This window comes from Scophthalmus maximus, chromosome 7, assembly GCF_022379125.1.
Source record: "Scophthalmus maximus strain ysfricsl-2021 chromosome 7, ASM2237912v1, whole genome shotgun sequence".
Classification (NCBI taxonomy): domain Eukaryota; kingdom Metazoa; phylum Chordata; class Actinopteri; order Pleuronectiformes; family Scophthalmidae; genus Scophthalmus; species Scophthalmus maximus.
In genome coordinates, this window is record NC_061521.1 from 14,498,780 (window position 1) to 14,511,352 (window position 12,573).

At 41.2% G+C, this 12,573-nt stretch overlaps 1 protein-coding gene across 6 annotated transcripts in view; it reads right to left on the reverse strand.

Annotated features, from left to right (window-relative positions):
* scaper (S-phase cyclin A-associated protein in the ER) overlaps positions 1-12,573 on the reverse strand; it is a 54,496-nt gene that overhangs the window by 14,940 nt on the left and 26,983 nt on the right. For all 6 annotated transcript variants that reach the window (XM_035641235.2, XM_035641238.2, XM_035641240.2 and 3 more), the window contains 2 exons: positions 8,152-8,267; positions 775-898 (listed from right to left, as the gene is read on the reverse strand). In XM_035641235.2, coding sequence (XP_035497128.1) covers positions 775-898; positions 8,152-8,267 — 240 coding nt within the window. The remainder of the gene's footprint in view (positions 1-774; positions 899-8,151; positions 8,268-12,573) is intronic.

The following is a 12,573-nucleotide window of genomic DNA, read 5'->3' on the forward strand; positions in this document are numbered from 1 at the left end:
GAGGGGTGTGCAGGAGCATGGGTTTGTTCAATGCCTAATCTGCATTGAACACATGGAGAACAGTTAGTTTGTCTCCTGCGGTGTTTTTGGATTTGTCAGTCAGCAGAGCAGCTGCTGGGATACGTTTTATATAAACTAAAACATACGGGGCTAACCTATCCCTGTGCGCCCTTAGGAAATATGACTGCTTTGGATTGGAACTCGGCACTGGAGAAGGAAGCCCCAGTAGAGTTCATGCATGTACCACAACCCTGCGCCTGTACCTTGTCCCGTCTGTGTTGTGAGTGTAGTCGGCCCCAGCGAGCCGCCACCTTTAGATGTTTGGAGTGGGCTGATGTTTACAGTCCTCCTTACAGAGTGCTGAAGGATATGGGCTGACATGTCGCCACAGTGCAGCCTGCCTGCCTGCGCTCTCACATTCCCTCAGTTGGGGCACTTCTGTGGAGGGCTTGAGCAATGGTCTGGTACTCGCTAGCTTTTGTCTCACTCCGTCTTTCAGTAAGAATGCGGCAGGAACAAACACCAGTAAAATGAGATGGCTTTTTTCTCTGTGGTCCAAGCAACGAATATATCAATAAAGAATAAAGAAAACACCAAAGTTCTTCGAATGCATTTTCTGCCTGTCTACCTTTACAGGACTTTATACAACCTACAAAAAAAATGCTGTTGACACAAATTAACAGCAAAAATACTGACTCGTTGGATATTACATTAAGTATGTTGTCTGTGATGCTAATTCAGGTCGTGTTCATGTGCTGAGGTGCACAGACTTACGGTGAGCTGATGCAGCAGCAGGTCCATGAGAAGCGCTATCTTGTTGCTGAACAGCACGTAGGAGCAGTTGAGAGGGCAACAGGAACATGCCAGGTAGTAGGTGTTTACAGCAGCACAGAGAGATCTGACAGAAAGATGACAAAGTATTATTAATCACAAGTTTAGAAACACCTCAAGTCACGCCGATACTCCCCTCGCAATTCATTACAGAAACACTACGACTGCGAGTTTAAATGTCTAGCCCCGGGCACTGACAAGACTATCTGCAGTCATCGGGAAACCAAACACACTCTCCTGTATTTGTGGTTCCTTAAGGGCGCAGTTTGTCTTCACAAGTCAAAAAGCGTATCTCACTGACAGCGCGAGTACGGAAACCGATTTGGGGAATAAAACACTCATATCAGCTACTTGTGCGAAGACTCCCCTCACCAGAGCCACCTTCAGAGGAGCTGAACACTATCTCATACCCATCTTGGCTGAGATGGTGCAGCATTTCCTCTGGAGAGATAAAACTTTTCCTCTCAGCAGCTCCTCACCGCCGCCAGGCAGCAGCCAGCGCTGAGCCAGCCAGCAAGCCTCTGTACTATGTCTGCTCTGAGACAAGCCCCAGAGAAGATTAATGCTTCAGATAACTGACCAATCGTTCTGCTGTGACTGCTACTCCCCCTCACCCCCGTTTCATCAGTTAATATTTTTTGACAACTGTATATTTTAGCCATTGGCAGAATGGCGTGTCCTATCTGCTCACTGAAAGAATGGAATCTGCCTCTCCAGTGCCTAAAGTAGGCCATGTTTATTTCTAGTGGTAAACATTTTGATATCTACCGAAACCTTCACATCTGCTGTGCGTTTTCGGTCAAACCATGCTGGCATAGTAAAGGAAAATAGATTAGCCCGAGGCAGACCCCAGTCTGTCAATAACTTCCTCTATTTCTGTGCTTTGCATTTGCTCGTGGGCAGATCAGTCGCTTTGCCGTATCATTATTGACATTGCAATATAAAGCTGTCAGACATGGAATGTGGTGTTAATGTGAGAAACCTTATATTTTGTCCAATGGGAAAGTGTCCAAATCTGACATCGAAACGTACATTCGTCCACCTGAATACATCAACACAGCACTTTCTAAAACAAATAAATAAACAACCATAAAATTAGCTTTCTTGCAAATCATTCCAGTCATGTCTGCCAGCTATATTGACAGTAATTCTATTACAGCATAAAGATGGTATAAAAAGTTGAGCCATAATGGTTAAGTGCACTGAAGATGTGATGTAACATGAGATCCTGTCAAACTATACTTTGTGTGAGTCCCTGGCGAACATGAGACACAGATCAGCCTCTATGCAAATACTAAAACGACAACTCAAATACCTGTTTTCAAATACTATTGTAAAATTATATGCTTCAAGCAGCTTATGAAATTCAAACTGTGGTAGCTGCCATGTAAATTCCTGCAAAGGACAAGAGTTACTTTAGGTGCCTTAAGTCACTATTGTGGTTTTTAAGATCATGTCCCTGTTGGTTACACCGGTGACAACTGAGATCTGGTTCACTCTTCCAGCCAAATGTTTCTTGCATGAATATATATAAAGAAAAAAAATCTCAGAAGCAATAGTATCACCAGTGCATTCAGAGCAGCTCCTTGGAATTCTGCCATGCAAATCCTAAACTGTGTGTAATGGGATATTTATTCATTGCTTCAAAGAGGAAGAAGGAAGAAGTTTTAGATCAGGGGAATGGTGAAGCCATGCAAAACTTCTGACTCCTTCTTAAAGTTCATGAAACCACTCTTGGGTTTTTTTCCCCACAGAAAACGCACAATACCATGTGGTTAAGAGGACACACTGAAACAAAAGTCACAACTCATCAGGGTGTCCTGGTAGCCGGGCGGTTAAGATACAAATCACGTGGTGACAATGAGAACATTTTCATCAAGATCCATGCATTATTCCCAGGGAAATCTGTGAAAATCTCAAAATACTACACTGTCTCATAATGTAAGAGAAAGTGGGAAAAAAAGTTGCTGGATCCTCCCCTTCGTCCAGATACACAAATAGATTGATTGGGTTCTTTCTTGGCCCATGTGACATCCTCCCATCAATTTTTTTGGACATTTGTTGCGGGTTTTTTTGCGTAATTCTGCTGACAAACAAACAAACCAAAATAAACAGACAGGGGTGAAAACATAACCTCCCTGGCATAAAACGCAGTGCTGTGAAAGTTGTAACAAAAAAAAATAAAAAAAATAAAAAACTTCTCAGCATGGCTGTATTCTCCCCAAAATTGACAATCACATACTAATTAAATCACTTGACTACAGGACAGGCAGGACAGATCTGGGCCCCTGGCTTCACAATTCGACTCACTCAACTGCTCACGTAATGAGCATGCAATTGCTTTGTAACACAGCTAATCGGGCTTGTCTTTGGTCATCTCTGAACAAACGAGGAGCCTGTAAAAGACATGTCTGAGTTATGCCCTTACACCAGCTTGTACAATGAACCGCCACAGAGATCTGTCTTTGGTTTCCTCCCACCTAATTGTGCTTGATGAGCATGACACCTGATAGTCCGCCCTCTCTGGGAATCGCTCGGACTCAATACCCCTCAGTGACAGCTCCAGTCAAAGATTTTCTGGAACAATTTAGTGAAGTGCCACGCCAGCTTGTCTCATGTTGCACACATTTTTTTTGCAGGGACTGACATGTCCCCTTTATCCAAACTGGCAACATTCCTCCACCTACACCAATATAGGGTTCTTCTTATTATATTACACATGCTTCACATGTTGCTAAAATGACCACAGCCGCCATCCATCTCCACCCACATTGTGCATTGTCACTTTTAGGACATTTGACTTTGAACATAGGAGCATTAAACTATCGTCACACATTTTAGCTGGTGGACGTACCAGTGGGCACTGACGCTGATAAAGAAAAAGTGAAATTTAGAAAGTAAGGGGTTAATAATGAGCGATGTAATCTGCACACCTCCACTAAACAGCTTAACCTCACTCCGCCAGGGAAAATCATTTTACAGGTAAAGCTACACAAATCCAAAGAGAAGTGAGCCCAAGAGGCAGAGGGATGGAGCACACCTGATCCTGTGTCGCCACCCTGCAGCCCTCTGTGTCTCTACCTGGGTGGCCAACAGGCCAACACACGATAGGGTTGAGGGCGGGGGGGAGTTGAGAGTGCAACACACCTCTACATTTAATGTTCTAACATTTTATAAAAATTACTTATTTTTAGGTCAACACTGACAAACAAGGAGAGGGAAAAAAAGAATAAAAGAACAAATTTTGTTGCTAAAAAATAGAATCTGGACTTCAAACAAGCAGAGAGATAGAGGGGTCATGAATTTTGTCTATTTATCAACAGAATGCCATTTATTATAGTAAAGAGCCAACTCTCATTTGAGTTGACAACAAACATGTAAAAAGCTCTTTATGCTTTTTGTCACTGCCTCGAGTTATCGGGCTCTCGATCGGTGGCTCCTCGACCAGAGTCTCACATTTCTCGCCCTCTCTCAGCGTTTCCTATGTGCACAGTGAAGCCTGACTGGAGCAACGCTGCGGAAATCTGACCAACTTCCAGATCGGGTTGAGTCCCTGCCTCTTAAACAGTGCAAATTTGTGTCCAGGGGAAGAAAAGGAATCCTAAGCCAAAATAAAAGGTGAGGAGCAAATCCACTTCCTTGTGCTGTCAAACAATCCCTTCATTCACTGCTATCTAAATGACATTTAATTTGATTCTGCTGTTGATCTCTCCGATACCCTGAGTGCTTCCAAGACATCTACCCTGGCTGTCGTGCCACACTGGCCAGGTATGAAGGCGGGGGAAATCTGATGAGCCGTCACACAGCATCATGCACAGGAGCATGAGTGCGTGTATTCACACACACACACACACACACACACACACACGCCTTCAAATGGCGGAAAACATCCTGAAATACAAACCACAGGCAGCAGATCTGATTTCACAGGATACAACAGGTCATGTGAGACAGAGGTGGAAATACAAATTGGGTTAACACATGGAGTTAACATTAAATTCCCTTCATAGCTCTGCCTTTCTTTTTAAATTAATGATAATTGCCAACAGATGATGAAAACAGTAGAATATAAAGTTTTGATTTCAATTTTTGCAACCCAAATTAACATAGATGAGTACTTCGGCACTTTTGGTTTTTAAAAGCTGTGAACTGGCAGAGACCATTCACAAGCAGTACACAAGTCTTACCCTCCTCTCTCCAGTGACCCCTATTGGAAGAGAGGCCACGGGACCAAAAAAGAAATAGATAAATAAATACTTGACATCTTTGACACCGGTTTGGGTTGAAAGAAAAAAAAAAAAAGGTTTCCTCCATCCACACCAACTTTTGAAACCCAAATAGCTGTGCCATTTAATTTATTGTCATGCTAGTTAAACACTTTGGGCCAAAACTGTTTCAACTACATAATAGTAATTATACTGTATACAGTGAACTTAATACTTCTAGCACAGGTAATAGGTTTTTTCACATAGTACAATGTTACATATAGTTACATTTCCATTTACAAGTGTTATTTTATATTAAAGTAAAATAAAATAAAATATCAGAGCTGTAGATATTTTTCTATGAATGGATTTGTACATTTTCAGACATGTTAATCTAAAAAAAAATTTGGGAGATTATTCAAGCAAAATGTTATTTACACAACATTAAGTTAGTTATTTAAGTAAAAATTCCCCAATTTGTTTTGTTCCTGTGTCTCAGATGGGAATATTTACTGAGCAAAATATTTGCCATAATGGGAATCAATTTAATTAACTAAAGAAGTGATGAAGAAGAATCGTGTTCCTTAAAAAAACTATAAACTAACACTTAGGATTTTATTATGAGTTTTGAGATTTCATCTCTGCATAAACTTTGATCTCGAAGTTCCAGTGACCACAGGGTTTCACCAGGACATTAGCAGAGCCTCGTAGAGGAATTAGCTCATTAATATAATGGTAACAAGATGGAATCAGCCTCCCTGGGGAGAGATACGGCAGGAGCATCTCCGCGGCTGCTTTTTTTTTTGTAAATCACTCTGCTTATCTGGTAGGAGGAGGTGATCAATACAGCAGCATCACTGTAAACAGATAATGCGGCGCACTCTGGGGCTTGCGTTTGTATAGCAGTCCATTAGGCCACACAGCCATCTAGATGACGTATAGTGATAAGTAGACAGCCGTGCTGCGTCTTTGTGTTGCATTTCGTCACCAGCTACCGACAACACAGACCTGACTGAGCTACATCACAAGGTTTAAGAGTGACTTCTCTTATGTTTCAAAGAGAGATATGTGTGAGTACAATTGTGACAGCCTGTTGTTTGCATACACGGCTGCAGCCTACACAGATTTTAATCTGAAAACTGCGTTCTTTTTATTGAGGTATATTCTACAAGCTGCTGGACGAGCTGTTTGAGTAGGGATAAATGTGTACATGGGCCTGGGTTGATATGTTCATCAGGGGCTTATCTGCAGTTCATTTCTCAGCTGGCGAAGCTCCAGAGGTTTCAGCAGCATTAGCTGCACAGAACTAACTGAAATGCAAGATGGAGAACCGAGGCATCACGCTCAATTCTAATCAAGCTACTAAATGTACCTTTTAGGCCTTGGACACAATGAAGGGTTTGTGTGTCACTGTACTAATTTCATGCTTGTGTAAAACCGGTTTAGCCATGTGAACAGACCATTATTTTCTCACTATTCATAACTGACTTCAGAGTTGGATTAGAGTTTGTGTGTGGAGGATAAAAACACATGAGCCTAATCTTCACCTCCTCTTCCATCACATCATCACAGCATGTTAAGAAGACGTCAAGCAAAGGAGGAATTCTGCTCTGAGCCCGACAGAACGTCATGCACAGATGAGCCAACAAACTCAGCAAACAAACGCTTAGCACAAGAAGAGTGAATCTCCCCCATTTAAGATAATAACATTTCTTCCAATTCAGAGGTCTGCTTAAAATTCCCTCAGATTACAATGATTGAGGAAGAGAGAGTACCAAAAAATCAATATACATGTGATGCCCCTTAAAAGCCTTATAAATATAAGAAGCATTTGTCCATTAGCAGAGATTCAGAGACCAGAAAATGCTAATGAATGGGAGCGCAAGGCCATTCGAGTCCATTACAGAGTCCCACTAGTGAGTACGGCAGCCTCTTTAAGGTTATCTACTGGCAGCCCATGCAAACGTCAAGCCCACAACTCAAAAATACCCTGCACTATAAATGATAGATGGGACACGTGTGCTTTTCGCGTTTCTACAGAAAAGAATGAACACAAACCGATTACGAAAATAGAAGCGCTTTCCATTTCTAGAAGGGCAGTGCCGTTTCTCGTTTTTAGATTTTCTATTGAGATGAAGCAACTGAACAGTTACTCACTTTATGCAACTGTATAAACAATAACTAATTGGGATTAAAGAAAGTCATTGAGTGTAACAGCTGTTCACGACCTTGTGAATATTCAGCCGGGTCCACATTGATTGTACGTATTGTTCAGATGGGTTTCTGTAAAAATTGTTAGTGTTATCTCTATTCGTCCATCACTATGTTTTTTCTTTGGGTATTATGTCAGTCAAAGTGAGATTTTGAAGAACATGAATTACCTTTTTGCCAGTGATCAATGTACACAGAAATTGTTTCTTTGATATGTTTTGTCACTGTCCTAAGAAAACCATGTATATCTCCAAAACATCAACTTTTCATGAACTAAGAAAGCAGATAATTTTCAGCTTTGTGACAAAGCATTTGTAATCAAGTGGTTAATTCTAAAAAATAAAATGTATTGTATTCTTAATAAGCAGGATATATTTCTTAACCCAAAATTTTAAACTCTTTATTCAGAGATACAAAAATAGCACAAAAGCACTGGGGCAACTCCTTCCACATAGATGAGTATATACACTAAGTAAATCTATTGTAACCCATATGATTCATTCACCTTTTTTTTGCCATTGCAGAAAAATCACTCCACACCTGTTCTGACAAGGAATCTCAGTTTAGATATAATCCGACTCAACAAGATCACACTCATCTAATGATAACATCAGCACTGGTCACAGCAGCAGCAACAACAACAACAACAACAACAAGTGCTCGGCATTTCCAAAATCAAATTGTGTCAATCATAAACTTAAGAGACAGCTCACCCTGCTGGCTCGAATCATAAACTTGATTAAAGTCATGATGAAAAACACAAGGGCACAGCAACAGATTTTGTGTGTGTTGAACTGTGTATTAAATAATAGAAAAAAGACTTGAACTTGCTATCTGCTTTTATGCATTCACGTGTATCATTATGAAAAATAAATAAATATTTCAATTCGGTGACGGTACTCACTTGAGAGGAATACGAGGAACTGCGGTGGGTGTGGAAGCAGCAGTGATGACATGCAGAATTTGTTCCAGAGCCGACAGGCCGCCGCCCACTTGGAAGGCAACTTGGTCTGCATTGTTCTGTCGAGGCAGGGACAGACAGAGAAACAGAGGTACAGTGAGGGGACGACGAGACACCAGCTGGACGGGGGATTACATGGCTCTCACCAGGGAGAGAACCTCTCTTTCTCCAGCAGGGGCAAGGGATTGAAACCTGAAACAAAGTGATCCCTAAAGTATTCCTGTTTAATCTCAAAAGTGCACAACCCAACTCCGCCCCACAACAGTCAAGTTTCAGTGGAAGGCAAATGCTGTGCAGGCTCCAGTTTGCACCAGGGTGGTCTCGACGGACGACCGCAGACTAAGTGAAACTGAGAAAATGCCACTTGGAGACAATTGGAGAAATAAACTGTGAAATAAAAAAACAATAAAAGGCGATTATAAATAAAACATTTAAAACCCTCCAAACATTAGATTCTTGTTATAATCAGAGCAGAACTAATAATGACTCAGATCTTCTGGGGTAAGAATGGTTCTGCACATACATTTCTTCACCTCGTGTCAGCATTGACAGGGATTAAAGATTCATGTGATCCTGTTCACATCTCACACAATTACTTTAGACCGGAGAGTTTTGCACTTATAGCAGACTTTTCTGACATCTCCAAGCAGTGTCATTGTCTTATTAATTTTATTTTGGACTTAATTTCTTAGGGCAGGTCGTGTTGGACTGAAGGTTGTCAATTGAGGGGGCAAGTATCTGACAGTTGAAAGCTCCCAGACCAATACCTTCCATTTCTCCTGATTGTGTGGACAATCACATCATGCAGAGGCCAACTGTTGTTCATAAAAAAAATTGTCAAATGGAACTACAACTGTATTTGAAAAAAGTGTATTTTCTCCCCCCCCCCATACAAAAATTTCTTATGTGTCAAAAAAATTACTTTGTAATGGTTAAATTTATATGTTTTAATACCTCCAAATGTGCTCTATGGCATTTTAAACTTGAAAAATAACTTGTTGAAAATGGGAGAGGGTAATGTTCCTGCAGTTGCTTCGGACCATGAGGAAACTAAACTGCTATTTCCAAACAAATGCGTAATAAACAAAAATACATCTAGTCAGCAGTAATCCTAGACAAAGATATTGGTTAAAAATCAAGTCAGTAAGTAAAATAAAGACTTTTTAAATTTTTTTATTTAAATATCCTAAGTTCTATTCTTTTTCTCTTTTTGAATTACAATATAAAAATAGAATACGAATGGCTGAGTAAAAAATATATCATTGCAGCGCATTAGATTTATGAACACATGTAAATAGTTGGGTCCTGCCCTCCTGTGATGATATTGTAATTGGTAGCAGGTCAGATGCTGTTGCTACAGAGCTTATAAATCAACAAGTACAAAGCCAGGAGTGTGTGCTGACTATCAGGCATGTTTGTGCCTGGGTTGAACGGGAGGAAAGGAGCTGGAGGGGAGCTGTTGATGGAGGGGTTTCTTCACGCAACTGCGGAGGGCCCGTGTTTCACTGCAGGTCACCCCTCCACCTATAAGAGGTTACAGCCTCCTCGCTGCTGTGACGGCACGAAAATCCAGCCACTTCACAGCGCTTTTGTTCCGCGTATGGGAAGTTGACAACAAGCCTGAACACATTGAGAAAGAAGCGCTTTACCAAATTACAGATAAGCTCTTCATCTGTCATTGCTGCCCGCTGCTGAGGTAACTGCTCCTCGTTTCCGATGTTAGACGCACACAGGAGACGCACTGTACAATAATTTTGGGTTTGGAACAAAAACATTAACAAACAAGTCAAACACGCTTTACCATCAACATAATGAAAAATGTCTGTTGAAGCAGGGTTTGTATAAAGATCTCATTATGACTTTCTTTCTGCAAGTTGCCAGCAGTTTCCATGCCTAATCAATTGGGTCTCAGTCAGTGAGCTTGGCTTAACCCCTCTCTTAACCCTCCCATCAACACACCTACCTAAAAGCCTCTAGGCTAAATGAAAAAAAAAAGGCAGCTCTTTCATAGCAGCTTATCAAACGGTATTAAAGGGGGTAATTGGGACCTGCCCAGTCCTGGCTGTCGCCTGAGAAAACCAGACAAGGGTTGCTTGACTAGTCCGTGCCTTTCTGCTCTGCTGACAGATTCATCTGTTGTGATGATGGAACAATACCGGTGAAGAGGATTAAGTTCAAACTACCTGACATACTATCTTTAGGTGGTCTACACTTGCAATGGACCACAGAAAACAAAATGGCACCAAAGTATTACTGTCAGGACACACATTTCACCAAAAACTTAATGTTTAAAATGAAGGCTTGTTCTGTATGTTAACAGATTTGCGGCGCTTTGCAAATGTTGATCCTAGTGCCGTGCATAGCAGCTGACATTCTGAGCAAATGGAAAAAGCATCTGGTGACGATATACCCTTTCAACAAACGTAACCATGCAGGGCAACAGAAATCATGTTTGTATATAATTGCAGTGACAGCATATACACACAAAGTACGCTGAATTTGCATACAAACTTAATAGGATCAAAACAATGTTTCCGTTTCTATAATAGCGGCAAGGATTCACAAACTGCATTCCCAAGACACACTTGGAAAAGAGATCCTCCACCCAGTGTTCTTAAATAGATACTCTTGCCTTTTGGGAAAGACACTCGTTTGCAGGGTTAACCTAATTTATATGAGAAGAAGGATTTAATGTCCCCTCCTTATGCACTGAGGCTACCTTAGCTCAAAGATTGGAAGCAAAGGAAGAAACGTTGGGAAAACTAGCTGCATGCAGCATCTTCAATGTTCAGTCATAGTAAAGAGATTCTTGGATTGCTGACTGACAACATATTAGAGAGTACATATTTTTAACCATTGCTAGCAATGTGGTTGTAGAGATTTGGTTGGTTAGTGGACAAGCTGTCAATCAGACCAACCCCCGGTCCTATGTCTGGTTGCAAAAACCCCCCAAGAAGACGCTGTTCAAAATGCTAAACTCAAGGCTTCAAAACAGCAGTTCACAAACTGATGGTCATTGTTGACATCAAGGTTGGTTGCCACTTGGTCAGTACAGACTCAGAGAGACACAACCATGGCTATTGACTCTTGTTTGTCTCGTTTCACCTTTAAAGGGTCACTCCAAAATGTTAAATGTCAAAGTCAATTTCATGGTTATAAGGCACACTACTTGAAACAACAGGTATATACCATCTTCTGTGGTCTGGACAAAGTGCTCTGCTGACAGACAAACAGTTAGTCTGAACTGAAACGTGAAAGACAGAGTGTAGCAGTGTTCCTTTAAGTTTCCAGTCTGTGGCCACGACCTAGAAGAAGCTGCAACGAAACATAATATACAAACAATTCTCCCTCAAAGAAAGAGATAAAAACAGAAAAGGATGAAACGACGACAGACCAAAAGTAGCGCACCAAGGGCTGGGCATTACAACACAAGTGAGATGGATGGCTACTGAATTATACAACAGGGGGAATCTTATCTAATTACTGTCCAGGGTGACCATTGTTACGCCAGCTGATAGGAAGGCTGAAGCAGCTGGTAATTCCTGAGACAGTGTCCGCAGACCAGCCAGATTGCACTTTGTAGTCTCCTCCCACTCCACACTTTAATTAAGGCAGAGAGGAGGGCACAGCCTTGGTTGTCCTGCCCCATCAACAGATGGGCAACAACTGTCAGAGTTCATTAAGGACTGGCTTCAACTCTGATCTGGAACCTTCAAGTCACGAGTTCACTCATTCACATCTATGACCTACCAATGGCAGAGTATGACGGATCGGCCTCTTCTCGCACGAGTTTAGTCATTATACAGTCTTACAGAACAGACCTGAGAGTGGTAAACAAAGCTCTGTGGGCCGAGTTGACTGCAAACCACAACAAGGCTGCTGGAGTAAACATTTTAGGGTCGAATATAAACTTGTGTGTTTACATGATATACTAGCATATGATTTGTGTGAATGCAGAGCAAATATGGAAATGGAGAATTCTACAAACGTCTGTTTATTCTATACTCGAACCAAGATTAATCAAAGGCCAGTGTGGTGCAAAATCAAAGCTGCCACAGAAACCACAGACAGCCTCTTGTTGTAAACTAATACACGAGAAGCACAGAACCATTTCACATCCAATTGGTCTCGTGGTGAGGAAAAGAGTGAGGCTGTTTGGGAAGAAATGACAGCCTAGAATAACAGAATATAGTTAGAGGTGAAACTAATACACGATTTTTATTTTCCATTTATATATCAGAAATGTTTCAATTTATAATCTGTTGATTAACCAAATGACAGCATCCAAGAGATTTATGTACAGAACCGGTATATCAATTTTCAGTCTGACGTAAATTTGTAAAATTAGGAGTGTAGCAGTAGTTT